General features: G+C 37.7%; 1 protein-coding gene across 2 annotated transcripts in view; it reads left to right on the top strand.

Annotated features, from left to right (window-relative positions):
• itga5 (integrin, alpha 5 (fibronectin receptor, alpha polypeptide)) overlaps positions 1-27,919 on the top strand; it is a 55,219-nt gene that overhangs the window by 3,940 nt on the left and 23,360 nt on the right. For both annotated transcript variants that reach the window (XM_088331276.1, XM_088331275.1), the window contains exons 2-16: positions 12,247-12,377; positions 19,104-19,204; positions 19,656-19,779; positions 20,796-20,857; positions 20,934-20,979; positions 21,064-21,189; positions 21,272-21,316; positions 21,563-21,606; positions 21,759-21,815; positions 22,038-22,090; positions 22,217-22,425; positions 23,380-23,571; positions 23,641-23,686; positions 24,732-24,845; positions 26,576-26,631. In XM_088331276.1, the coding sequence (XP_088187402.1) occupies positions 12,247-12,377; positions 19,104-19,204; positions 19,656-19,779; positions 20,796-20,857; positions 20,934-20,979; positions 21,064-21,189; positions 21,272-21,316; positions 21,563-21,606; positions 21,759-21,815; positions 22,038-22,090; positions 22,217-22,425; positions 23,380-23,571; positions 23,641-23,686; positions 24,732-24,845; positions 26,576-26,631 (1,406 nt within the window). The remainder of the gene's footprint in view (positions 1-12,246; positions 12,378-19,103; positions 19,205-19,655; positions 19,780-20,795; positions 20,858-20,933; positions 20,980-21,063; positions 21,190-21,271; positions 21,317-21,562; positions 21,607-21,758; positions 21,816-22,037; positions 22,091-22,216; positions 22,426-23,379; positions 23,572-23,640; positions 23,687-24,731; positions 24,846-26,575; positions 26,632-27,919) is intronic.

Below are 27,919 nucleotides of genomic sequence, written 5' to 3'. Positions count from 1 at the left end.
TGTAAATGGGCCATGTGCAAAACTGGAACACTTTGCATAGTACCAAGTAATCATGCACTAACTCTGTACTGTACTGAACTGTAAAAGTCTTCAGAAAAAGTCTTGTTTCAAGAAATAGATAATTATGCTTTGCGTCCTTTGAAGTTAGGCCTTGTTTAAAAATATTTTTCACTTTTCAAAAATTATATCTGTTTAAGTGTTAAGTTAGAAGTAAACATTTATACTTTACATTGTACGTGAATTTGTATATATTTTCAACATCCCACGTGGTGATCTATGCCTTCATTTTACATTCGTCTTGTCAATCTCTTTACAGCTGATACTTGAAAAAAAGTCACACGAGTTGTGCAATCATTCTCCCCCACCCCAATGATTCTCACCAGTGCTGTAGAGACTCGTCTATTGGAGAAGTCACAGCAATCCCCAGGTGGGGTCATGTGAGGGCTACATGCGGAGGAGTCTCCCTCTGTCGGGAGAAGTTGAACGGCTCTGGCTCCGACCTTGGCAATAAAAAATATGTCTGCCTTTGAGAAATTGCCAGATGTGCGCGTCCCAATGTTGTTGTGGTTGGACTCCACCACATCCATAAACCTGACGCCAGGCCCGCAAAAACAAAGGCATACTTTCTCCCACTTTGAGACTGACAATACGTTTGTGTATGTAGCTGCCTGTCTTGCCCTCTGGCTTCATGTAATAAAATTAAATCAGCAGGCTGGCAGGCGGCCCACCAAAGAAGGAGGCTTTGGGATATTGTCCAGGGACTGGGAAGCGCATATTGGCAAGTTCAAGTCCCACTTACGCTATGTAGTACAGAGGAAAATCGGTACACAAGTCATCCTTAGGAAGAGAAATGGACAGCACCACCACTTTCCCTCCCCCCATTTTATCTATGATAGCTGCTGCCACTCCTCTGGGAAGACTTGCTCCAAGATGAAAGTGTGTCTTTGGGAGTTTTGCCCAGTTTGGAAGGTCAAAAGCCAAAGATGATGGAGCTCAGAGTGGGTGAGAGGCGGTTGGCTTTGCTACTTAATTTGGTCCCGTTGTAGTCCATCTCAAAGGTATTCCTCTGACTAAATCATAAACAAGTAGGTCCGTTCAGACCAAAAAAAAAAAAAGCATAAACATTTTCAAAAAGCAGCTTTTAGTCCAAGCCAAAGTGTGTATGTCGTTGTATTTAGTAGTACTACATCTGTGACGGACTGTGGTGACAAACTGAGGATCATGGAGTGCATCATACTGAGGTTGTGGTTGGAGGTGTTGCAGAGGTCAGGGGCTGTAAAAAGAATTAACAGACTTGGAAACAAGTGTATGAAAACTGATGCTACTATTGAGTAGGGGTGTTTATTTAAAACCAAGGCGGTAAACCAATTCTTTTTTTATTCAAGTTGGGATGTGAGTAGGTGAGGAAAAATTATTCAGACTTCTTGGATCCACCCAGAATGTTTTAAAGTTTTATTAGAAAAGGGATAAAGTGTGTGTCATGATTTTTAGATTCCAAAGCAGATTGCTAGTCTCGGCTGACTAAATGATGAATCTCCCAAAGAACTTGCTTTGAGACCCCAAAACCAGTTGATCATTTGTAAATTGATGGTAAAAATAACAACAATCCTTTCACAGTGTCATATATTCAGGATATGTAATGTAATGTAATATAAAATTTACAAAACTGTGACCCAGTATGAATGAACTTTATTTGAACATCAAAATAAATTAAAAAAAAACGGAACAAAAAATAACAATAACTCAACAACAAAATAACGTTACATAATATGTTCGAAAGGGGTAGTAAGAAGCAAATGCTTATATTACCTACCCCTTCATCTTCCCCACCTGTAAATTAGGTTATGAAAGCAGGGAAATGTTGCCCATTTTGGATGAATAAAAGTGGTATTGTTTCTTTATTTAGAAAAAAAACAATCTTTAAAAATGGCAAAAATCTACAGCTAAAAGGTATCTTAAATGTAAATAATTGCAGTTAGCGATGAATATGAGAAATTATTAGTTGTCATTAAATCACTAGATATGTTCAACGGCAACAAACCCACAAAGGCTATTTCTAAATTAAATTGCATTTTAAAGATTTTGTGTACGCAGGATTTCCTTCAATGTTTCACACAATGAATGGACTACTTTTAAGGGCCTATATTCATATTTGGAAAATGCATATTAATGTATAATTTATTTTGATTTTGAAATAAAATAGTACATCATCAGGTTAGGTATTAATCTGTAGCATCTTAGGTGTTTTTATCTTCTTTTTATACACCTTTGCAATGTTGTCTAATTTGTCTGTTAAACAAATAATAAAAGTGAATATTATATAAGTATTTGAAATAAGTCATTGTATGCTTTTTATATCTGTCTTGTCCAGAGTACAATTTAAAATTTTGTTAAAATAAATGTGTAATTGAATAACACGTAATGTTTCATGTTTACATCATAAAGTCATCATCTCATAAATCATCCCACTTATGCATCGTACTTCCACGTCACCAATGTCCAACCAAAACATTTTGAGGTCATCTGTTGTACGCAGTCAACCTCTGCCAAAAATGACCTTTGTAAAAAGGCTTAGTTAGGCTAATATTGACATTGGCCCAAGGTCCGTTGAACCCACTGAACTGGCAATGAGGGTGAGCACTTAAGATCCTTTGCTATCACTGCTATTCTTTGCCTGTGTGAGCCCATTTCTAAATTAAACCGTCTTGTGTTTAGAGGCAATGAGTGCACGTGCACACGCACACAATGGCTTCTTTGTTGGAGGAAACTTTTCAGCATGACTTTTTCTCGCCGGAGTCAGTTGCCCGAAACTATTTGAGATGTCAAACTTTGCTGCTTGATACTGCAATATACATGACTCCCACCACACTGTCGCATTTGTTTCACATACAAAGCCCCTGTGTCGTAACATAATATCTGGGGAAAGTGGCCTTAAAATGTGCCAGTGTTTGACTTGCAAGTGCGGTGACGCTGTGAGTGTGTGTTTCTGTTTTTTTTTAAAGGTTTTTAAAGGGCTGCCCTGACGTTTGTGTTGGGGAATGCCCCTGAGACTTCAGGTCTGCTTTGGGAGGGCCAACTCTAATGATAAATTTAATCGGCCGCTGTAGGAGTTGGACATCTGCCCTTTGCCCCCATTGCACATTCCATGAGTCACCAATCATTGATGGTCATCTGATTTGGACTGTGCCTGTATTTAGCATTAAGATGGCCCGGTCATAGTTTGGTCTGATTGAACCACATAGATGAGCCACTGGCCATTATTGCGAATGTTTGTGTGTATTTCTACAGCTGTTTCTACCACCCCCACTTTGCTTAATACAACAGCATCTCTGTGTTGAGGTGAGAGGACTCAGACCCCCTGACGTGGCCATTGTGGTGAGGTGTAAACTACCAACACAGCAGGAGAATTTCAGGGGTCCGTGAAAGAATTGGTGGCTGGGTACATTTTATAGTGTTGGGGGTGGGAGCAACAGTTTGCTATGCACTCGTAGGTATTCCCACATCTAGTATCATGACAATGTCTTTCCTTCTTGTCACTTAACACAGAGGTTTTTCACAAAACAACTGCAGGATTTAATGCACAACCACAGCAAGGCCACATTGGATTTTTTATTTGTTCTACAAAAATGAGTGCATGTGGATTTTCTCCCACCCTTGCCCTAACTGACCATAAAAGGCTGTAAAAGAATAAAATATCCTGTCCCAATGGCAGTTTTTCCCATTTTAGCATCTATATTCTCAGAATATTTGTAGTATATAGTTTTTGCAGAGCTTTGTAAAATAAGAATGAATAAATCATAAAATAGTGAAAAAATATAGTTAAATTAGATAAATAATACTTAAAATGGGGAATATTAACTGCCAACAAAACAAATGGTTAAACTAAACAAAATTAAGAGACAATGAATGTGAATGAATAAAGGCCTTTGTTTTACCAACTTTTTTTACTGATTTCTCTTACAGATATTCACCCAATTTTCCAAATTTCAACCAGCTCATTCAATATTCAACAAGTGTTTGTGGCATAATGACTGAAAACGTTTTATTTTGTGGAATCAAAATCAAATATTATGACCAATTCAACTAATGTTGTATTTTAGAAAGAAGGAAGTTAAGTGATGTTAAGTTTATCCAATTCATTCATTAATTGACAAAGATAATAAAAATGTGATCAAATATTAAATACATTTTAGGCTTCATCCCTAATTTGTTATACAGGATTGATACATGCTGAAAATATTCATGTTGAGATAGAGATTATGTGTAACGAGATAGTTACGTTAGTTTGTGTGTTGATTGTTACTAGTATCAAATTCATATGCTTTGTATTAGGACAGTGTCATTATGCAAACCAAGATCATTCCAACTCACTTTTAATTTTCTATGACCATTTAAACGTTTTATATTAATGTCAATCACCTTTCCTAGTATTAAAAAAAATCTTGCTCTTTATTTGAGCTTATAAACTGTGCACACCTACCCCACAGAATCGTTGACCAGACAACTATTCTAAAATAGATTTTTGTATTTGAACGGTGTATAAATTCAAATCTAATTGTTAGAAAATTTATATAGGTTAATACTTGAGTATATGCTTACTTTTCTACAACGTCAGGATGATTTGGCTCTTTTCATACCAAAGAACACAGAGGGTAAAGTTTTGTGCGGGTGGTCAGATCGAACTACACTGTTTTTCGAATCAAGATGTCAAGCCTCAGATCTGTCCTGATGTTCTAAATTCTAAAAGAAGATTTCCAACTCTTCGGTTACCGGCAAGGTGCAGGTCAATGTGACAGAAGGGAAATGTCATTTGCACGCAGCACACTGGACTCTCTGTAGTCTGCACACGACATCCCGGCAGCCACTGCTACTCTCATCAGCAACAACCTTACGTGTGTGTGTGTGTGTGTGTGTGTGTGTGTGTGTCCATATGACAACTTGAGCAGAATCTGTCTGGTTTCTACTCTGACAGGACAGGCCTGGAGGCACTCTTCCAACTGCACATGCTGAATCTCGCATGTCCAACTGTGTGGAAAAAAAGGAGCTGGGTTGGATAAAGCCCCTTTGTTGCAGATTGTCCACTTCAGCTTTTACTTTTAGAAATAGGGCATCTGCAGTGGAATAAAAGTACTTCTGGGTTGCTGCATGACCTATGTTTAAGAACCCCCTCTGTTAAAATCCTTAATATTATATCCTGTTATTACTAAAACATTTCATGCACTATTGGCTGGTATGTCGATTCAGTGAGATTGTGGCCTGTTCAATAACATCACAAAAATGCATGTTCATTCGGAACAAGTGATAAAAGGATTTTGCGCTGGAAGTAAATCAATGGTGCCAACAGCTATTTAAGAGTGATGTATGCACATTGATTTGGTATTGTATGTATTTACCCGTCTTCCTTAGCAGTAATACATCTTGAATTATTTATTAAATATCATGATTTTAGTAGTAGGTGTAGTTGGGAATAGAAACTATTGCCGGACTCTAGCACATCCTTTTGAAATGTGAAATATTAATACTGAGTAAACAAAATGTTTCATCCATCCGTCCATCCATTATCTGCACCGCTTATCCTCAGTAGGGTTGCGGGGGTGCTGGAGCCCATCCCAGCCATCTTTGGGCAGTGGGCAGGGGACACCCTGAACTGGTTGCCAGCCAGTCGCAGGGCACACAGGGACAGACAATTAGCTCGCTCATTCACACCAAGGGACAATTTGGACCGGCCAATTAACCTGACATGCATGTTTTTGGAATGTGGGAGGAAACTGGAGTGCATGGAGGAAACCCACGCAAGCACGGGGAGAACATGCAAACTCCGGTTGGTAGCTGGATTTGAACCCATGACCTCAGAATTGTGCCGCACATGCGCTAACCACCGCGCTGCCCCAAAAGGTTTCACTGATTAGTAAATCAGCCCCTTGGAATGGAATATACCATCATGAAATAACTCTTCAACAATGATTTATGAATGTATTTATTACTGGAATACATGTTGATCGCATCTAAAAACATCTGCCTTGATATTATTGGGTAGCGGCAAACAATTTTTAATTTTTGGACTGATGATTATTTTGTCCATCTTCCGATGAACCAGAAAAATTGGAAATACTTTAACATCAATTCTTCTACAGTAAATTATTGTTCCAAAAAGATTTATCATTAGGTGAAATCTGTGAAGGACAAACATTTATATTATTAATTTTTTTTTGCAATTATTGAACAAATAAATACTTTACTATGCATCAAAACCAAAGAATAAACCGTTTTTACAGGCTGAAGCATTTGTCTACAAATAAAAGCTATGTATGAAGGTTTGTTTATTTTATTTTTTTATTTACACATAAAAACTGTATTATCAAATAATAATTTTAATCATCAACAAGAACTGATTTCGTAGCCAATCAGAATGCATAATGCATTACACAATGTAAATCAGTTAAGTTGCATGACTGTGTCAAGTGAACTGAGTTATTGAAAGAGTTCATGAGATACTGAACAGGGAATACTTCTAATTTGTAACTCCTAATTTCTTAACATTGAAAAACATTCTACTTTTTTTCCATGACTGTTTTTTTCTCATAATGTTTTAAAAAATACTAAAATTCACCCAAACATGTATATTGCATTTTTGTACCTTAGAGAAAAATGTTTTAATTAAATTGGAACTCAGTTGGAGTTCTTGTTGATGCTTTTAACAAATTAAGTCCAATTGATTGATAATAGGCGAAATTGAATTCGGACGCTATAAAATAAATCTCTGATGAAACATGACAACATATGCAAATATTCATCTTTTGATTTCAAATGCACACTTTGAGGTTCAAAACTTTATGATATACCTGGAGAGTCTTGTCACTTCTTGTGAATGAAGGAGCCCTGGTGTTTCTGCTTTTGTGAGCACTTTAGGAAAAAGCAAAAAGTGAACGAATTGAGGGTCTTTCATTGTATTGGCAGAGTCGATGGTTGGAAAAGGTTAGGCGAAATGCATTTGTAGCAGGGTAGTACCTTAGTTTTGCAAAAATATCAAAAATTTATGACCACCGGGGTTTTAGTCCAGTGTCAGGAAAATAATCATTAATCCTTTAAAATAGAGGAAATGGAAATGAGAAAATATTCAATATTTGGGTTTCTAAAGATTTAGTAAAATTCCAATATATCCAAACGAAACTAAAACACAGTGTGTGGTCCAGCATGTTTCAAAAATGCGTTGATGGCTCAAAGAGAGCATTCTTGAGCAAAACGTCTACATAATTGAAACTGATCCAGTTTCTTCTTCTGTCCGAGTGACGTTTAGGATGATGGGAGACAATTCTAATTTTGTCAAATGAGTCAATGCTATGGCCCAGTTAATTTCACCACAGTTTTGTGGGGGTAACTCCACACGCGTGGGTGGGCTACAAAAAAAGCATGACATGCTAACATGGTGACATTTAGCAACATTCTAATTAATGTAGACTAGCAGGCCAGTCAACATTTGAGGACATATATACATATATCGTTGATGTGTCATCATTTTAACAGTAATAACCGTTATCTTTATATACTTAAGGAACAAAACGTCATGGAGATGGTCAGCTATGAAAAAATTAGACCCTGAGATACAAGCGTAACCCTGTCCCTCTTGGTCTTGACCTTCCCCATCTACGATTGAGCACTAGAATGACTAAGAGTCAGGTTGTGGGTCCCCAGCGGGTGTCGCATATTTGCCTTGCTCGGGAGCTGCGGAAACGCCCGTCGCTTGCACAAAAGGAATTTGTGATGCAGACGGAGCTGCATTAAATGCTAATCGGAGCAAAGCTTCACTTGTTGACAACAATAGCTAATTGAAGGAAAATGTGGGAACTCCCTGGAAGCTATGCTGATTTCTCAAAGATAACATGTCATCATGTTTTAAACCCTCTTTTACTGTTAAGTCGTTTTAGATAACTATCCTGTTGTACTAAATGGTTGCTTTAACCCCTCTGTGAAATCACCCTTTATGTTTGACTTGTAGATTTGGGAAGCTTGCTTTTTTCCGGTGTTCTTTTTTTGGGAAAAGCTGCTTAGCTGGTTGTGCGAACTAATACAGTACTGTCTCAGGAAATTAGAATATTGTGATAGTTACTGTATTTACCTTCTGTAATGAAATTTAAAAAGCCCTACATTCCGGATGAGTTACAAGTGAACTTAACTACAGCAGACATTTTATTTTTATATTTCTTTTTATGGCTTACAGCGTACTGGAATACTTTTTCACAATACAGTAATCCCTCGCTATATTGCGGTTTACTTTTCATGGCTTCATTGGTTCACAAATTTGCATTGTGTTCCGCATTCTGATTGGCTAAACAGTCTTCCTGCGTGTTATTATTTGAGAGTTGGGTATCATTTGAAATGCTTTGCTTCTACAGTCATTTCAACTGTCAACGAAATGGTTGACCCTGTAAAAATGGTTTCTCTGTAGTTTCAATATATAGCAAAGTTTTTAACTGTATAATACTTGTATAAAAATAAAAGTTTCTACTGCACGGATTTCACCTATCACAGGTTCTTTGTGGAACTAAACCCCCCGCGATAAATTATGTATTGCTGTATTCTAATATTTTGAGATGGAGATATTTGAGTTTTCCCCTTAACCATCATAGCTTATATGTACCCACAATAAATTGAGGTCAAACACAAACAACACACCAAAACTAGTTAAAAATAAACAAATCTGGTGATCCGGAATTAGTAAGATGAGTACTGAATTAAATGCTTGATATGTGCCAGAATCCAGAAGTGAGTCTTCTGTTTGGGTATTGTTTACATTTGCACTTTATTTATTCACTATTTATTCCTTCTGTTTTTTTTAGGGTTTTAGAACTCGTGTGAGTTCACTGTTAGCTTTGTTGGCCTTGGTTGTAGTTTTTTTTTTTTTTTTTGCAGTTTTGGTCTTCACCAAACTTTGAACAGATGTGTGTCTGATTAGAATTTATACTGAATGCTTGACCATTGGCCTCTGAGTTTGACAAAAAAAGTCACCCTACAGGAAGTGCCTGTGAAGTTCATTATTGTACAGGTGCTGATGTAATCATAAATAAAAAAATCGGTTCTTTGATTGGTAGGTTTCTTACGGTCTCCCTTTTAAACTCCATAATATAACAAAAGCTTCCCATGGGAATGATCTGCTGAGATTACGAGGTCATTCTTGCATGAAGAGGAAACCTTCAAGGGAATGCAAGGATGCAACGTTGGTAAAAAGAAAAAAGCAATTGCTCATGCGTGTGTGGAAAATTGGAACAAGGGCACTTTTCCTATTTCGAAGGTCCCCAGAAGCTGCTCTCTTACCTTCTTTAACCACCTGAACGTTCGTGATGCCTGTCAGGGCAAGTGAGTCAACATTGAAGTTGTCATCAGTTTACACCATTTAGTCTTTTGATCCCCATGTGGATGTGCTTCTTTTTAATAAGACTTCTAGTAACCTACAGAAGTGTGTGTGTTTTTTTATCACTATTTTGAGCCTCACGACAAATCACATTTTTTTTCCAACACCAGGGGGCACTAAACAATACTCACTGTCCATTTAAGTGCTCCACTTACCTTTTCAGCAGTAGAATTAGGAGTGATGAGGTCTTAGCATGCCACCGTCAATGGAATGCAGCCACTCCCCTTGAATGGAAACAGCTCCCCCTGATCTAATTAAAATCTGTGTGTTAATGGCGCTCGACATTGCAAAACCATAAATAGACTTTTAATGTTAGGATTTGTGAGATTGTTATACATAAAGTGTTTTGATGAAAATAAACTAAATTCAGTATATCATTCACAAAGGGCACAGTCAGCCTGGGTGTAACCCTGACACAACCCAGTTTAAAGTTTTAATAGTTTTAAAGTTCTTCAGAGAGCAATGTTAAAATATATTTAAATGGTGAATGGACTTTAGGGGCGGCACTGCGGCTGGGTGTTTGGCGCACAGCCCTACGGTGTAGAGGTTTAGGGTTTCAAGTCTATCTACCGCAATCGCCCCATGTGGAGTTTGCATGTTCTCCCTGTGCCTGCGTGGGTTTCCACCTACATTCCAAAAAATAACATGCATGTCAGGTTAATTGGCCGGTTCAAATTGTCCTTAGGTGTGAATGGGTGAATGAATGGTTGTCTCTTTCTGTGTGCCCTGCGACTGGCTGGCAACCAGTTCAGGGTAATCCCTTGCCCACTGCCCAAAGATAACTGGGATGGGCTCCAGCACCCTTCTGAGGATAAGCGTTGCAGATAATGGCTGGATGGATAGATGGACTTTTAGTACAGCACTTTATTCTTAATGAACTTTCAAATGTGTCAAATTTACCAAATTGGTTTAAGTCGCTGTTTGGACACACATTTTCTTTTGTACTTTTAATCGCCAATTTAAGCCGCGATTTATTAATTTCCTCCACATGGAAAAAGTTGACAATATTCAAATATGTTACTCAATATATTATATCATCTTTTGTTTGGGTAATTGAATTGCTCCTTTTATCGTTCCAAAAACAATGGAGGGACTTGCACCCAACCCGAGGCAGAAATGTTAGTCTGGATTTCAAACTTTTTTGCATTTCTTAAGGTTGTGCAAGTAGTTAAATATCCCTTCTTAAGGCCATCCAACAATATCAAATTGCCCAACACGTTCCCGTCAAAGCATATGCTACTAATTAGATTCCAAAACGGCCACAAAAGTGTTTGCTCTTCTTTTTGCCACTCATTCATGGATGCGTGCTGATGTCACAATTTTGGAAACAAGAGCATGACTCCACTTAGCAAACCTTTTTTTTTTGCTATCCACAGTTCCTGACTGACTGCAGTGGTTTGTCCCTGAGTAAGACCTCACTCATGTAGGAGTATTGTATTTTGGAACCACAGCAGCCAAAAAGGGAGATGAATTAAGTTACATTTCTTATTGTGTTTATAGAAAAGGCGGCACGGCGGCTGGGTGGTTAGCACGCAGACCCACTGTGCAAAGGCCTAGGGTTCTAATACAGCAACCGGAGCCTCCTCGTGCGGAGTTTGCATGTCCTCCACGTGCCTGCGTGGGTTTCTTCTGGGCACTCCGGTTTCCTGCCACATTCCAAAAACATGCAAGTCAGGTTAATTAGTCCAAATTCTCCCTAGGTGTGAACGAGTGTGTCAATGGTTTTATGTCTCCGTGTGCCTTGCGACTGGCTGGCAACCAGTTCAGGGTGACCCCAGCCCACTACCCGAGGATAGCCGGGATGGGCTAACGCAACCCTTGTGAGGATAAGGGGCACAGAAAATGTATGGATGGATGGATCTTGACAGAAAAGTGAACTCTTGGTTTTGATACTCCTTCAGTGGTAGAACATTGTTTTGACAAACCAGAGAAACTGTATTGTAAACAAAATAAATCACATAATTCTTACGGTCCCCTAAGCCACAACTGCAGACAATCTAAATCCACAACTTTCTGTAATTATGCTTGCTTCTGCATTATGAATTGATATTATTTTTAATCTGTGAGCTCCCGTTGTTGGAATGACATTACAATATAACCCTGTGAATATCAATTTAAATCTTGCGTTTTTAAAGTTTGTTTTCAAAGTATTGACAAAAGTATTTAATAGTGTTTTATTTCAACATATCTGGGGACTTGGTGGGCAAAGATCCTCATGGATTGTATTTTCTTCCGTCATGTTGAAATGCATTGTTGTTACTTGGTATGAAAAAAACTAATTTGTCACATGTTGGAAATCAATTGTTATCTTACACGTGCACAGCAATTAAGTGTGAATGTACGTTTTTGGAAGGCACACTTCCAAAGTTGATCCAAACTTTCCTTTAGCATTTCATTGGGCTCTTCCATTTCATAAGCGCTAGGCTAGTTATGTTTTAAAAAAAAACATTTATTAAAATTAAAATGGATACAACTCTTCTTGTCATGTGTGTAGCAATTTCACTGTTAACACCTACTTGTGTGTAACCTAACTGTTTAAAGTAGACTTTGGGGTGCCAGAATTCAATAGATTTGTGACATGCAACACTGTGCATTTGAGGCACTTTCACAAAAGGAACTTTTTGAATGTGCATCAGCATTCTTCATTAATTGTGTTCCTTTTATTATTATGTTTTACTGAGCAAGAAAAGCCAATATGAAAACCCAAGACAAAATGTTGGTTTATCTTCCAGCCATTTTCTAGTATCTGCCTATCATTTTACGTCAAACTCTTAAAAATGCCGTACAACAGGAAACCTAATAATTTTAATAATTCTGGTGTACCGTGTTCCCGTTAGTGCCAGCGTGGTGGTAGGCGCTCCCAAGGCTCACACGAAGCAAGTGGACATTGTTGAGGGTGGCTCCGTCTTATACTGCCCATGGAGTCTTGGACAAACTGACTGCCACCCCATTGAGTTTGACACAGAGGGTAAGTGTCTGGATTGGCATGCATGTTTACTTCATTAACTGTTGATTTAATCAAATATTCATTCAGTTTTTAAATGGTAACATTCTCTTGGCAGAGTATTTTGTTTACATTCCGCCTCCATTTAGCAAATAGCACATAGTATGAGCATCAAGTATGAGATGTTGACACAAAGTAGCGTGGACCCTCAAATGACCTCATGAAAAAAAATAATTAACCCAGATGAGGAGACAGGTGAGGAGAGATGGGGTAAAGAGAAACGAAAATTTCCTGAGACGAGGAAGTTTGACGTAGTGTACCCAAGCCGTTCATTGAGATTACAGAGTTGGAGACGAGGAGACACTGTTGTTTTGCCACCAGATTACTTGCTATGTTAAAATAATTGGCAGCGGACAGCATGAAGCCACATAAATTAAGCTGTCAGTTCAAGACATTACATCCTAACCGCGATAATAAGAGGCTAGTTTTTTTTCCAGCAAAAACGTCCAAGAAAGAAGATTTGGCGAGGAGATGTTTTACCCCCAATATTGAGCCCTCATTGTTTTGTCCCCACATATATTATGTGATCACTTAAAACAAATGGATCGATCAAACCTATGTCCTTGGTGCCGAATATTCAGAATCATCCCGCTCTGTGACTCCTACGTTAGTAAATCAGCAAGCCTAGAATTGAGAAACGAGAGGATGTCATCTTCCCACTGGGGCCGTGACAGAAAATAATTAAAATACGCTGGTTTAGTTTAAGCAAAACTGGACTTGGAAGCATACACCAAAATTCCCAAAGCGACGTCATTGAATGAGTTTATCATCATATCAGCTGAATTCTTGTCAGTTGGGTCCGTTCCACAAATGAAATAAGCAATTTTTATCCTGTTTATGTCTGCAACAGGCTAATTGCTTGTTGAGGAAGGCTTTTGAAGGGTGCTCTTTCCTTCCTTCCTCCAGGTCCTTTTTGGGAGAATGGGAGTAGCTTTAGCGAGATAAGAATAGATTCAACAAATAAGTGAGACAAAGCTGTGTTTGCAAAATAGGTGAACATGATACCAGGAATCTTAACCAAAGGGATTCAGGTGAGCTCAAGGAATGACATAAATAGATCTAATGAATGGACATCTCCTTTGAGCAGTTGATAGACAACCAGGGAAGTTTTTTTTCCCAAGGCAAAACAGTGAAGTGAGGACAGGAACAGCCAAACTGAAGGATATTCTTACATTTTTTGTATTCTGAGCCCCACGCTTCAGCTAGACTTTATTGCTGTGAACCATTGGCGTTATATTTCATAAAACTATTTCATTTTTTCTTTGGCATTTGAGACGTTTGCACAATTTTTTTCCCCCTGCTTTGTTGGACATCAATGACTTACGGCTGCAGGCCATCAGGAATGATGTCATCGCAAAGGTCTAGCGGCGAATACAAGGTTCGCCTCCGAGCAGGCGCACCCCCAGGGTTAATGCGCTTGTTACTTTGGCCAGAGCTCGTTCTGACGTGCAGAACTGCGCTCCATTGGAGGAATTCTGACAACATCTGCAAGCAACTCTGCGCCAAGCAGCTGTTGCATAGATGACATTTAGTGTTGCATTTCTTTTATTATAGCTGTGATCATGCTTAGTATGCCAGCTTCAGCAATCCTGTCGGTCAGTGGTCCATAACATCATGTAGGATGCATGTCGGACAAAAGCGATGTCGTACCGACTTAAACTGAGTTTCAGCCTTGATTATACAGTTATTGAATTAATATTAAACACAAAATAGGCTGTTTATAAAGACCTGGTGTCGGCTGCTTAGCATTACTAACTACTTAATTTTGTCTATTAATGGTTATCTTTGGCTCAAGCCATTAATGATAAGACATTTTTGTAAATAATCTTTAGTCATTAAACACTCTGCAAAAAAAACAAAGATCATGTTCCTTACAGATTGTCAGATGGCTAGTTTTCTCTGTGTTAGTTTTTAAGTGATATTCTTCCATTTTAAAAGTAACTAAGTTCTACTAAAGCTAGAAAAATATTTGTTAAAATGATCACTAACCCTAAATTTAACTGTTACTTTCATTTTAAACCATATTTGAAGATTAGCCATATTTAGAAAAATATTCTTGATATAATTCAAATAAGTATGCCATCTATCGAAGAAAATATTTTCAATGTTTTTAAGATGTATCTATCTCATTTTACTAGAGAAAGTAAGTAAATTACCGGTACTTAAAAGTGTAGTAAAACAAGAAAAATAATACTATAAATTATCAAAATGTTATGCTAGTGAGGAAAGATCGATGTTTTTTACAGTTTTGCTGGGTATTTTGAAAATAGTTTATTTGAGAGTAATCAACATTTTATTTAAAAAAAAAATTCTTTGGGTGTATAAGAAAAACTTTTGAAATCTATGATGATTAAGCCCCCGTATAATCTAGATTTACTATGCAGTTAAGGAGAAACATTTTACCAAAATTCAAATTTCCCTGAGTAGCTGGATATTAAATAATTGGCAATTTTATTTAATCAAACAATATAAATACCTCAAGCCATTGATAATCTTAAATAGTACTTATACACAATAAAATGATTGAAATAACAACACAATTATCAATTGCAGTTACAATAACGTGGAGCCATTTTATCTTTAATGACGCTTAGAAACAATTTCAAATTAAAAAGTTTTTCAAAAGATTTTTTAAATAACAGAATATCTTGTCCTTGTGCCTATCGTAAATGTAAAAGTATATAGAAAAATAAGATAAAATACAATTAAAACAAATCAGACTTTTTTTCCATGCACTTGGTACCTAAATGCTTGGCGAGTTTGAGCTCTGATCCGTTGCGCCACGGACCTACCTTCTTGATTAGCCAAACTAATTAGGTCAAAGTGGCCCACTCCCATCCACTTCCTCACCCTTGGAGATAAGAGCCTGGTCTGTGAGGAGGTGTGGGGAAGGCAAGGGCATCGGAGAAGCCCTGAGAGGATCCCATTTAGAAAAAGGAAAGGGGTGAGCAAACCCCCACCCAACATATGGCTTGTGATGAGTGAATTTGACCATTTGTCTTGGAACCCATGGACACACAAACACACATCCATGGGCTAAACTCCCGTCTAATGGCTACGATCTAGTTTGCATGTGCACCCCCCACGCGGCAGGCACATCCCGACAAGGGCCTGGTTGGGTGTTAGGCAACCCCCCCCCGGAAGGGCCTTGGTCACATGTCAAGTCGTGAATGGCCACTATCTGCTTTGGAATCTCTATTCTTTTCATCTACTGCTATTACACGTTGTTCCAGCTTGTAACCTAAAATCAAATTTTACTTGTCATTGCTGGTTACAGTGACATTAGCAATGAGTGAATTAGCACTGATTTGAACCAATGAATTGGAAGGCTTTCATTCAGCTCTCCGATCCAAAAGAGTATGATCTCTCACCTCCCCCTTCCCTCCCTCATGTTCGGTAATGGTGATGCATTAATGTGTCCCTCTTGTGAGTAATGTCCATAATGAGCTCAAATCCATTAGGCAATCCAGAGCATTTACATATTTGGCTATTATGTCCATTCTAAGTAGGCAATCAATCACATTTTCTTCCTATTTCAATGATTGTTTATCACAAGTTATTTTCAAAAGTGTTTCGATATCTCGTTTTCAATGGTCACATAAACGATAAGTTATGCCTTTTTGTCATGAGTATTGTATGCAAATGGGAAATTGAGTTACATGTCAAAGAAAACAAACTTTGCTAAACTGCAAATAAAATGTTTAATAGTTTTTTCAACATATTAATATAAGTGAGGTTTAACCTAAAAGTGTTTCAAAGACAAGTTCTCATGCAACATATGATGTCATGTCAGATAGATAATAGTGAATAGCATGCTTGGTAGGGGCCATCCCTTGCAATTTATGCCTCTGTCTAATGATTGCATAAGAGGCTAATTCCTAAACACTTGGACGATTAGATAGGAAAATAGATGTTGAGGTTCTGCTCGATGTCAAAGGCGAGTTCCTGTTGAGTAAATGGAACTCGAGTGTGCATTTAAATTAATGGAAAAAGTATCTAAACATGAAAATGGCAATCTTTGCATAAGAATGTTCAAACAATGAATGGTGACTGTGTTGCTACAAGGGCTTAAATCTAAGATCTATTGTTTTTGTTAGACCCATGTCTTTGTGCTCTTTCACAAACGGTATGGAACACAACCTAAGAACAGAACAGATTTTCAGTTTTGGCCGTGAGCGCGCTTTGCTTACATCCACATACGAATGAGATACAAAGGAGAAGGACTACTTGAGATGAGTCAGCGGACCAGCGTCTGACCTTAAGCATGCCAACGCCTGCATTGACCAGCTGGCAGAGATGGGAAGCTGCATCGTGGCCGTCATAGACTTTCTGTACTAGTTCACAGGCTGGGGGCGTCGTTGCTGTCATGCACTTTCCGGACAAATTTTCAACATGTTACCTAGTGTTTACTATGTTTGTGTACTGTAATGCTAAATCTATTTCAACCTGGTCATCCTGGAAGGGGGATTACCACTTTTGAGGCCCCTTCTCAAGGTTTCTCTTTTTCCTCACGCTGAGGTTTTGAGTTGTTCCTTGCCCTCATGTTGGTTTAAAATCAGGTAATTGTGTAATTGTAATCCTGTGCGGTCCTTTGAGACATTTTTGTGAGCAAGGGCTATATAAATAAATGTGACCTGACTTGACACACGTGTCATTTCGATTATTGTCTTTTTCAGATACAGCAACACACTCGCAGTTTGAATATTTTTAAAAGGTTTTGATCGTAATCTGTTGCTGTATCACCAGCCTGTGAGGCAGTTTTTAAAAATGTAAACTTACCTTCTAAATTGATGTTGTTTGCATTGCTTTGTGGCTGCAGCGCAGATGGAGCATCTGTCTGCCAACGTCATTTCAAAAGTTTAAACCTGACTCGGGTGACCATCTGTCATCACTTGTTTCCTTGCTGCCACAGTGTGGAAGTGGCAGATCAATGGCCAGGTGGTCATTGAAGTTAAGCTAGACTGTCTCCTCATAACACAGTTTGCTACTCTCAATGACATGCATCAGTCTGTTTGATTGTGAAATTGTTCTATTTTTATTTTTAATTTTATCTATTCTTTAACATGCAATGTTTAAACCAGTTTTTATAAACCAGTGTGTTGCAGCACACCACTGTGCTGTGAAACCTTATCTAGTAAGTTAGTCAAAAGAAATATTTTACTTAAAATGAGCCAATTTCGCTAAATTACATGCTGTCTGCCACACCAGTCAATGCTGCTTGTTGTATGTTGATATTATCATTTAAAAAAAACCCATCTGCTCAGCAGGTACTTCAGGTAGATAATTTGGGTAACAAATTTATTTTGAAGATGACGTTTCAGTTTGTGCTGCTTAATATAAAAACAAATGAAAAAGTAGAACTAAAGTAACTTTAATGTTAAATAATTAAACAATTATATATATAATTTATATGATCACTTGAAGAAAGCAAAAATATGAAACAATGGCATGCATGATAATGATATTGGTTTTTGTCCATTATACTATTTTAAGAAAAATGTACCTGTGTATTCATGTGAAACGCACATTATTTTTACCTAAAAAATAACTCAAAGTATGGGCTTTGGGTTTTATATACGACATTTGCGCAAATATATAGCCTTAGCTCTGAAAATGCTGGTCTAGTAGTGATCCCAAAAGCCAAGAAGAGATCCGCAGGTTCTAGAGTGTTCACCATTTGGGCCCCGGTGCTGTAGATTGATCTGCCCTCTGAGATTCAACCTGCAACCTCTGTGGAACTGTTTGAATCTAGGCTCAAAACACACTTATATTCTATTGCCAAGTAAAGTGTAGTCATGTTTTTTTGTATAGCCCTTAATCACAAGGAGTCTCAAAGGGCTCAAATATAAGGGCAATACTCAATATATCTTATGAATGAGCTATGTTTTATGTCATGTTGACAATATCTGTGTATTTTTTGGTAAAGCTAAATCCTTTGCAACCTGTTTATCCTTTTTTATTTTATTTTATATGATACTTGAATTATTTTATATTTTATATTTTATTTCATTGTTTGTTATTGTAACGTCCATTGCACCTTGATCATCCTGGAAGGGGGATTACCTCATGTGTGGTCCCTTCTCAAGGTTTCTTAATTTTCATCATGCTGAGTTTTTCTTGCCTTCATGTAAGTTTTGGATCAGATGGTGTAATAATCGTCTGGATAGCCCTTTGAGGCTCCTTGTGATTAAGGGATATACAAACAAACATGACTTGACTTGACTTTTTTTTTAAACTCAGAATTGGAAAATTTCCTGTGTCAGACTATATAAGTTCTTGTGTGCTTCAACACATTGGTTGAGAAAAAAACTGGGCTGCATTGCTCCATGGCTACATAATATAATGGAGAAAAATGAATTAATTAAGAAATCATAAATAATATTGATTAATTTAAACATAGTAATTTAAAATATTTTGATAAACACTTTCTATGGGTAAAGAGCCTCAAGATTTACAGAATTAAATGAAAATAGTTTGCCTTGATTCAAAAACAGTTGAGAAACGCTGGTATAACCTTAAAACAAAATTCTTGATTGCAATGCAGTAGCAAGTATGACGTTGCGCATGTGAAGCTGAATAAAAACCCAATAGCTGATAATAGTTAAATTTATTTATCATTTTGTTCAATTTTTAACAATTATTAATATCTCACTGTGTTGGTGTCGATTAAAGTCTCTGTCTCTGTTCCAGGAGCTCGTGTCGTTTTTATCAACAACACGGCACATCAGATCGAGTTCAAGTCTCATCAGTGGTTCGGCGCCACTGTGCGTTCCCACGGTGACACGATACTGGTGAGTTAATTCTTACATAAATGAGTGCATCATATGACTACTTCAGGAACACACAATAATTGCTGGTTAGGTTGGCATGCGTAACGACCTGCTGTGCCAGTGATCATTATGACATACTGCAACTGTGTAACATCGTCTTACCATTGGCCATGTTTACGTATAATTTAACCAAACTTAGTATTGTTGCGTCATTTGCATGACATAGAAATAACTTTCCATCCCCACTATCCGTCACTCCCCCACCCGGTGACGTCAGAGTGGATCCCCCCGTAATTTGGTTTATCAAAGGCTATTACCTAGGTTGGGTTTGGTGGTTCCCCTGAACCAGATATAGTTACTCCCTCAACTAGTGTCCCCTCTTGATGACTGTTTAGCAACCTGGAAAAAAATGGTCCCTGCTAAAATTTTGCCCATACTGAATTGTGATGTCTGTCTTTTTTGTTTCCTTCAGGCCTGCGCACCTCTTTATTCTTGGCGAACAGAAAAGGACATTCCGCGGTCTGACGCCACTGGGACTTGCTACCTCTCCGTTCAGAATTTCACCAAATTTGTAGAATACGCCCCCTGTCGGACAGGTGATGGTCACCTTTTTATGTCAAGTCACATTTATTTGTATTGCCCTAAATCACAAAATGTCTCAAAGGACTGCAGATGTCAAAATTACACTAAAACAGCACAAGGTTCAGCAAACACAACACCTCTCCTCATTCAAATTGTAACTGATTTTATAATAGATGAAAATTATATCCACCCATATAATAATAATAATAACAATAATAATGATGATAATAATTAATGGATAAGGAATGTTTTTGTATTTTTATTTTTTATTTTTTGGGAGCTCAGTGTATCTTATCTGAGATCCTGAATTATAGCATAGGTGCTCCTCTTTTCTGTGTGTGTGAGTGCCTGTATTCATGCTCATTGGTATATCTCTTCACAATACTTCGGCCATTCCTGCACATCTTTGACTCCTAGCTGATTCAAGTAGACCGAAAACCCACAGATGTGAATAGTAGTTGTAGCATGGAATTGTACCTACAGTAAGAGCTACTTCATTCATCGTTTGCACATTTTATATAATTTAAAGCACAATGAGGGGAAACAACTCTCTTGTGTAGCTGATGATGAATCCGACTTTGTGTTTATTTATATCTTTCAGGGCGAATTTTGAGTTTCCTCCCTTCTTTAACATTAGTTTCTGGCACGTGAAAATAGTGCGACAATGAGAAAAGATCTAATGCCTTTTCATCTGTCATCTAAACTGCTGGTGGTGTAGTGGTTAATTCTCCAGGCTCTTATCCTGCAGCCAGGGTTTGATTCCCATTGCCTACAATGTTTTGTGATACGGTAAAAACCTCGTGTAGCAATGCACACGTACAACTACTGTTTGCATTTCCAAAATTATCCACTGTAGTTTGTGCTTCATAGTCCAGAAAATACGGTACTTATGTTTACAGAACCAGAACGCATCTTTTAATATTGTATATAAATAATAATAAAATACACATTGACTGATATGTATTAAATATTTTATTTTCAATGCAGCTGATTGGCTGTTTCCTAATTTTGTGACCGATCTGTTGCCTAGAAATCAGTGATGAGGGAGGACAAGGCTACTGCCAAGGAGGATTCAGTGCAGACTTCACGACGGTAATTGTCCCATTTAAGATCAGTGTTTGTCCAAGTCGTCTTGTCAGTGGAGTAAAGCCCAATTTTCATCTTTCAGGATGGTCGAGTGGTGTTGGGTGGGCCAGGCAGCTACTTCTGGCAGGGTATACTTTAGGAATATTCCCAAGATACCTTCTTCATATTGAAACGACTAATATATTTTAAAATGATCATTGGCCAATCCATAGGTCAGGTCATCTCTGCAGATAAAGAGGACATCATTAAAGCGTACTACCCGGGCTATTTCATGCAGTCTGTGGATGGTCAGATCCAGACCAAACAAGTCCAGGCTAAGCATGATGACAGCTACCAAGGTAAACTGAAGTTGCCCCATTACCCTTTTCACTTACAGTAGTTTTCAATTAAATTTAAAATTATATTTTCATGCCCAACAAGGTTACTCTGTTGCTGTTGGGGAGTTCAGTGGAGATGAATATGAAGGTAACCATATTTAAATGTTTATAGCAAGGCCAGCACTTAGTAACTCACACACACACACACACACACACACACACACACACACACACACACACACACACACACACACACACACACACACACAGTATGCAGTAGACAAAACAAGAAACTAAGCCAGCCATGTGGGATTTGGACCGGCACATCTTCTTTAATACTAGACTGCTCGATTTCTTCCTTCTATAAAACTTTATTGTGCTTTATTTCCCTTAGATTTTGTGGCGGGTGTTCCAAAAGGAGTCATGCTTTATGGTTTGGTAAGAAATCGTCTCTCTTTGGGTCTCTTGTTTGATGTTTGCAGTTTTTCTGGATTTTAAGAGCAATGTTGTAAAATATAAGAAGGAAAATGTGGAGATAACGCTTTTATTGGGCCATGTTCATAGAGTGTCTTTGACGTTTGTGTTTTAAGGTGTCCATTTTGAATGGAACAGACTTGAAGACCATGATCAACTACACAGGCGAGCAGGTGAGGTTGACAGTTTACACATTGTTTCATTGGCTTAAATCACAAGTTGGAATGTAATTTCTGAAAGTAGAATGAATGCAAATAAATGAGGTTATAGTTATGATTATCTGTGAAGAACATCTGTTTGACTAATAAGTCAAGTAGCAGTTTAAAAAACAGAATTTATTTTGGTGGGGTTGACTCTCGCACTATTCAAACAAAAAATGTTCTTTTGTCTTCCAGATGGGGTCATATTTTGGCTATGCAGTAGCCACCACTGACATCAACAGTGATGGGTGCGTTTTTTCCCACCCTATCAAAACATTCAGGACATTATTGAAGGCCACCAACGAGTCATTATACCTCCGGCGTCAAAGTGTCTGAACCTAAATGACTTAATGCTTCTCCTTGTTTTTTCGCAGGATGGTGGACCTGCTGGTGGGCGCTCCCATGTTCATGACACGAGGCTCCGATGCCCGGCTGGAAGAAATGGGCCGGGTCTACGTCTACCTGCAACGCACCCCTTTGAACCTGGAGCTAAGCCCAGTTCACCTGACTGGCACTCAGGCATTTGGGAGATTTGGCAGCACAATTGCAGCATTAGGAGATCTGAACCAGGATGGATTCAATGGTGAGAACTGGCATCTGTGTTGAATTAAAAAATCTGTTTGCAGACAATTTTGCAAATTTAAAGCATAAGAGTTTTTTTCACTGTATATATTGTCAATATATTTCATATCAGTACCTTTTCATCTGATTTTAACTGAATAACTGAATATTTTTTTCACTTCCCGAAAAATTAGACATGCATCAGTCTGATATAAGAAACATAAATTAAAGAGAACAATTTGATTTGTTATAATACAATAAAATTTAATATGCTGTAATTTACAATAACCACAAAACATATTTATAATATGATTTCAAGTATTTTTCTCTTTATTTTTTCCCAAGTGTTTTCAAGATAATTTAGCACTATATATTTTTTCTAGTGTCACAGCCATTTGACGCAATCAATGATGCATATCTGCATTGTCGGTAAATAACAAATCTGTCTTAAGTAATCTCAGAAAGGCTCTGGTCAGTAATTGAAGTGGGGTGACAGGAAGGCCAGGAGGTTGACAAACCTTCATCAAAGCTAAACAATAGGAGAAAATAAATCAAAGAGCTTTGGATTTAAGTTTGTGTTCATTTTTTGTAAGCTAGCAGGTTATTTCCTGATTAATGGATTCAGAGAAACAAACACAGTGAAAGTTTGATAATAGTTTGACAGTTAATTACTTACCAGCATGAAGATAAATACTAATCTATATACTTCCTAAAATGGACAAAAGTACAATAAGTATCTAAAGAATGCCATGCTATCTTTCCAAAGCAGTCATGCATATGTTCTAAAGAGTTGGTTGGAAACATGTTTGCACGGTTTAAATGCATTTGTGCACTGCTCTGTATGTGCAAACTTTGTAGTCTGTCATTTTCGTTGGCTTTACTAGCTTGCACATGCTGTTCCGTAAAAGTGTCAAATGGAATACCCTCTCTACACTCAACTCAACCCTAATAAAATATTTAATGTCTCGCTGGGCAGACGTGGCAGTGAGCTGTCCGTTTGGTGGGGAGGAGCAGCAGGGCTTGGTCTACATCTTCAACGGCTTTGACCAAGGCCTCCGAGAGAAATATTCCCAGGTGATCGCTGGCCAGTGGGCTGCAGGTTCCATCCCTGCCAGTTTTGGGTTTGCACTCAGAGGAGCCAAAGATCTTGACAGAAATGGTTATCCAGGTAAGTGAGAGAAACAAAAAATGTTGTGAGCTTATTAAGCCCTAAAACACTTCCTCTTGATTTTCTCAGATCTTATTGTTGGTGCTTTTGGTGTTGATAAGGTGGTTCTTTACAGGTAGGTTCCCTTTTAAAGGGGATTTCAAATAATCAAAATTATGAATCCAATTTCTCAATGAGTTTGTAATTTTATAGCTGTTTTTTTTATCTATACAAGTTTCCAATTCACCTCACTGATTCGGCTAGCATGCCCTAGAATAACTTAAAAAGCACAAAACAGTTGGGTTGGAGATGTTCAGGAATTTATATATATATATATATATATATATATATATATATATATACGAATTATTTAATTTTATTTATTAAACTTTGTTGCATAATTTGCATGGTGGTCTTATTTATTTTGCCATAAAAAAAAAAAACGAAAAAGAAAAAAGTTTTACACCCCCGCAACCCTAGTGAGGAAAAGTGGTTCAGATAATTATTGAAGATTGTTCACTGCAAAAAGTGTGTTACAAAATAAAAAAACATTTAGTAAGATTCTTAAAATAAACATCTTTCCAAAAAAAACATTGGGACATGATTTTGTTAATTCTGAATAATGTCCCCCCACCCCTATTTTAATGTTTTATTTTAAGATTTAAAAACATTAACACTTAGGATTAGATGAATAATCATCCATATAGAATACTTTTGTTTCTTTCATGTAATATTTTCCTTATTTTATGATTAAAAAAGGTTAGAAATTATAAATCCTAATTAGTATTCTATTTTGCTGATTTTAGGTATTGCATTTTTGTTTTACCATAAAAATATATACTGAACTAAGAAAACTTATCTGAGCAAATAACATTAACAACACCATTTCATGGCCTCCTTGGGAGTCAAAGTGTAAATCTGTCCTGAAACAAATGACATTCATATTTCACAGTATTTTCCTGACATAATTTGATAACAATCCATTTATGTATGACTATTTTAAGTTTATTTAAAAGTTTGATACCCCCTGTTTTAGACCAGTTGTTTTAGTATTGACATTTTCCTTTCTATGTAAAGGTTTCATTCTGTTAAATCCCCATAGGTGGCTTATTCATCAAATACATTAGCCATTGCTTAGCCCGTCCCCTCTCGTAACCTATGTTTGCAATGGTCTTTCACAGATCCCGGCCCATCGTCAACACCACTGCCTCACTAACTGTCTATCCCACCATGATTAACCCCGAGGAGAAGAACTGCGTAATCTCCAATGGGAACACAAGCATTTCCGTTTCCTGGTGAGTAACCACAAGTCTACATCTGTAAACACGTATTTCCTGTGTGATAAGGAATATGCATGCCATCAGCATGAGGTGAGTGCTGCTATAAAGTGACATCATGTTTTTTATTGTGCATTTGAACAAAATGTTCAATTGCAGCATTGTTGAAGATTGCGACTTCCTATAAATGTGCATACTATTCCATTTTGGAGGAGAGGAAACGGAAGGCAGTCCTTCGATTTTCATCATGGTTGACACAGCACTCATGTGTGCGCCCCTCCGCCTTACTCTATGAAGGAAACTCTTGTATACACATGTGTCTTGATTACACGGCTGTGTTGCTGTGGTGATGAAGAGTTTTCAATGGGAATAATGGCAAGGAGAGTGGGTGGGGAATGGCTTCAGTTTTTTTCCCCTCCCCTTTTCCTTGCAGTTGCTTTGAATGCAATATTGTTTGGTAGTGAAACACAGCTGGGAAACATCAGGACACGCAGACTACCAGTTGTGCTGAAGCATTCACACACAGGAGCTTGTGTGAAGACATTATGGTGGTGCTCCTCAATAGAAGGCCTTGTACTCGTTTGGTTTTCTTTGGGACAGGGTAAAAGACAAAGGGGAGATTTAGAAAACGATGTATTCACATTGTAGCAATTTAATTTTTAATTTACGTTTTCCTGATAATAAAAATTACTAAAAAAATCAGTTTATTTGACACTTTAAAGCATATGCTGTCCATCATCTGACAACCGCCCGACACATTAGTTCCCTTTGACAAATTCTTCCCCGGGTCAAATTACATTTCCAGTCCATCCCATAACCAACAAGCTAAGTTTTCTGGTAGAAAAGTGAAAAGAGCAAGTTTTTTTAATACACTCCCTAAAGTTGAATCACATCAATGTTTTTGTCACAAGTTTATCAATTTAATTTGTTGAATAGCTCAGTGGCGACCAATCAGAACTTAGCTTTGTACTGTATATTATCTAATTTGTTGTTACCTGAGCCTTGAGCAACTGTAAGGCCATTTTTATTCAATAACAGTTGGAAAAATGTACATGAATGGTTGCTTATTCTATCATAACACTTCTTTTCACAAACACAATATGACTCGGAATGCTGTTTAGACTAGAAAGGGCACAAACTAAATACCATTTTTCAGCTAAATAAAAGTTGTCTTCCCCTTTTAAGTATAAACATCAACAATGTACATTTTTTCTTTGCAAATTCATCGGTCAAATCCTGTGGTCCTATTGCTTCATTAAAATAGTACTTACAATTCAGATTCCCAAAACTTAAACACAGGCTAGGAATATGCCCTTTGACATTACACTGCTGCCCATCAAATGATACTACCTGTAAACCAGCACTTACTCTAAGTAACCACAAGCGCAAGTCATGATAACGCTGGCTGTACAATACATAGCTACTATGACTAGTGAGTAAAGGTCTGGGTCGGTTTTAGCAATGTGTTATGCAGTTGATGACATGGGAGCCGACTTCCATGGGTAACCTTTGAGCACTCATTGTTGAAACTCAAGTACTTGCCCAATTTCATCCCTCTTGACTTGACTACTTCTCTTTACATGCATCAATCCACCAGGCAGCCTCCTGAAAACTGGCTTCATGACATTCTCAATTTGTTGGTAACCGTGTTCATAAATTTGAAATGAATTTGGAAAATATGCAGAATTGTCTTGTGCATTATTTGTGTTTTCAATTTATATTTATAATTATATTTCTGTCCAACACAGCGTCAACTTGAGTTTCTGTATATCCGCAAACGGGAAGCGCGTACCAGACGCCCTTGGTAAGATAACATTCCACATTAGTATCACATCTACATGGCAAAAAATAATTGTTGTGAATGTTTTCTTTGGCTGTCAGGGAACATTTTGGCACTATTGCTGGATTTTTACTCTGTCAAATATTATATCTAATAAGTCCCTTATGGACATTGTACTAAATATTAAGTTTAACTTTTTTTGTCCACTTGATTCATTCCACCTTTAAATTTATCAAGCACACAAAAAGCTCAGCTCAGAAGTGTCAGTTTTTAAGTTATGTTTTCATGGTATAAAAGAGGCCTTAGTCACTAGAATCATTAGGCACATTTTGGTCACACTTTTTGTTATTGTACAGGATGTCCATATCAAATATTTTCATCTTCATCCATTGTGAAGCAAGTAATAAATCAAATAAGATAATATTAAAAAAAAGATTTTCTGTGACATGTTTTCACTGTGGGTATGTGCGTGTATGCCAAGGGGCAAACCCAGAAGTAGCCTACCAATCATATTGCAAGGCATATGTACATCAAACTCAAATGTTATTTCTCCCCCTTTTAATCTTTCAAATGTTCCGGAACTGCACTGTTGCGCATATGTGCAGTTTTAAAGGGAACGTTGATTACAAAGCACAGTATACTTTGGGAAAAACTGCTACAACAGCCTAACATAAAAATGAATTCCGAATTTTACAATATTTAGGTGTGGTAGAGGACTTGAGACCCAATAGAAAATCTTACATTGAAATGCAATAAAATCCAAGCTGGATGAGTGGTTAGCGCATCCACCGCACAGTTTTGAGGTCATGGGATCTATCTAGCTACCAGACTTCCTTTGCGGAGTTTGCATGTTCTCCCCTTGCTTGCGTGTTTCCAAAAACATGGATGTCAGGTTAATTGGCCGGTCCAAATTGTCCCTAGGTATGAATGAGCGAGTGAGTTGTCTGTCCCTGTGTGCCCTGCGACTGGCTGGCAACCAGTTCAGGGTGTCCCCTGCCCACTGCCCGAAGATAGCTGGAATGGGCCACAGGACCCCCGCGACCATACTGAGGATAAGCCGTGCAGATAATGGACGGATAGATGGAAATCATGTTGGTGATACTGTATGTTCATACATTGGAATTTGACAAATATCAGATGTTTTAATTACAGCATTGATAAGAGAAACTTTATTTTTTAATTTTAGATGATTATTTCATATGAAACTATTTAATCAATAGGAAAGACGCCTACCGATAACAAATATAAGCAGCGGTTGGGAACTTATGGCTCGCAAGCCATATATGACTCTTTTCATGAGTGAATCTGGCTC

This window comes from Urocampus carinirostris, chromosome 3 (assembly GCF_059441175.1).
Source record: "Urocampus carinirostris isolate Australia breed hairy pipefish chromosome 3, RoL_Ucar_1.0, whole genome shotgun sequence".
NCBI lineage: Eukaryota > Metazoa > Chordata > Actinopteri > Syngnathiformes > Syngnathidae > Urocampus > Urocampus carinirostris.
This window is presented reverse-complemented; position numbering and strand designations above follow the sequence as displayed.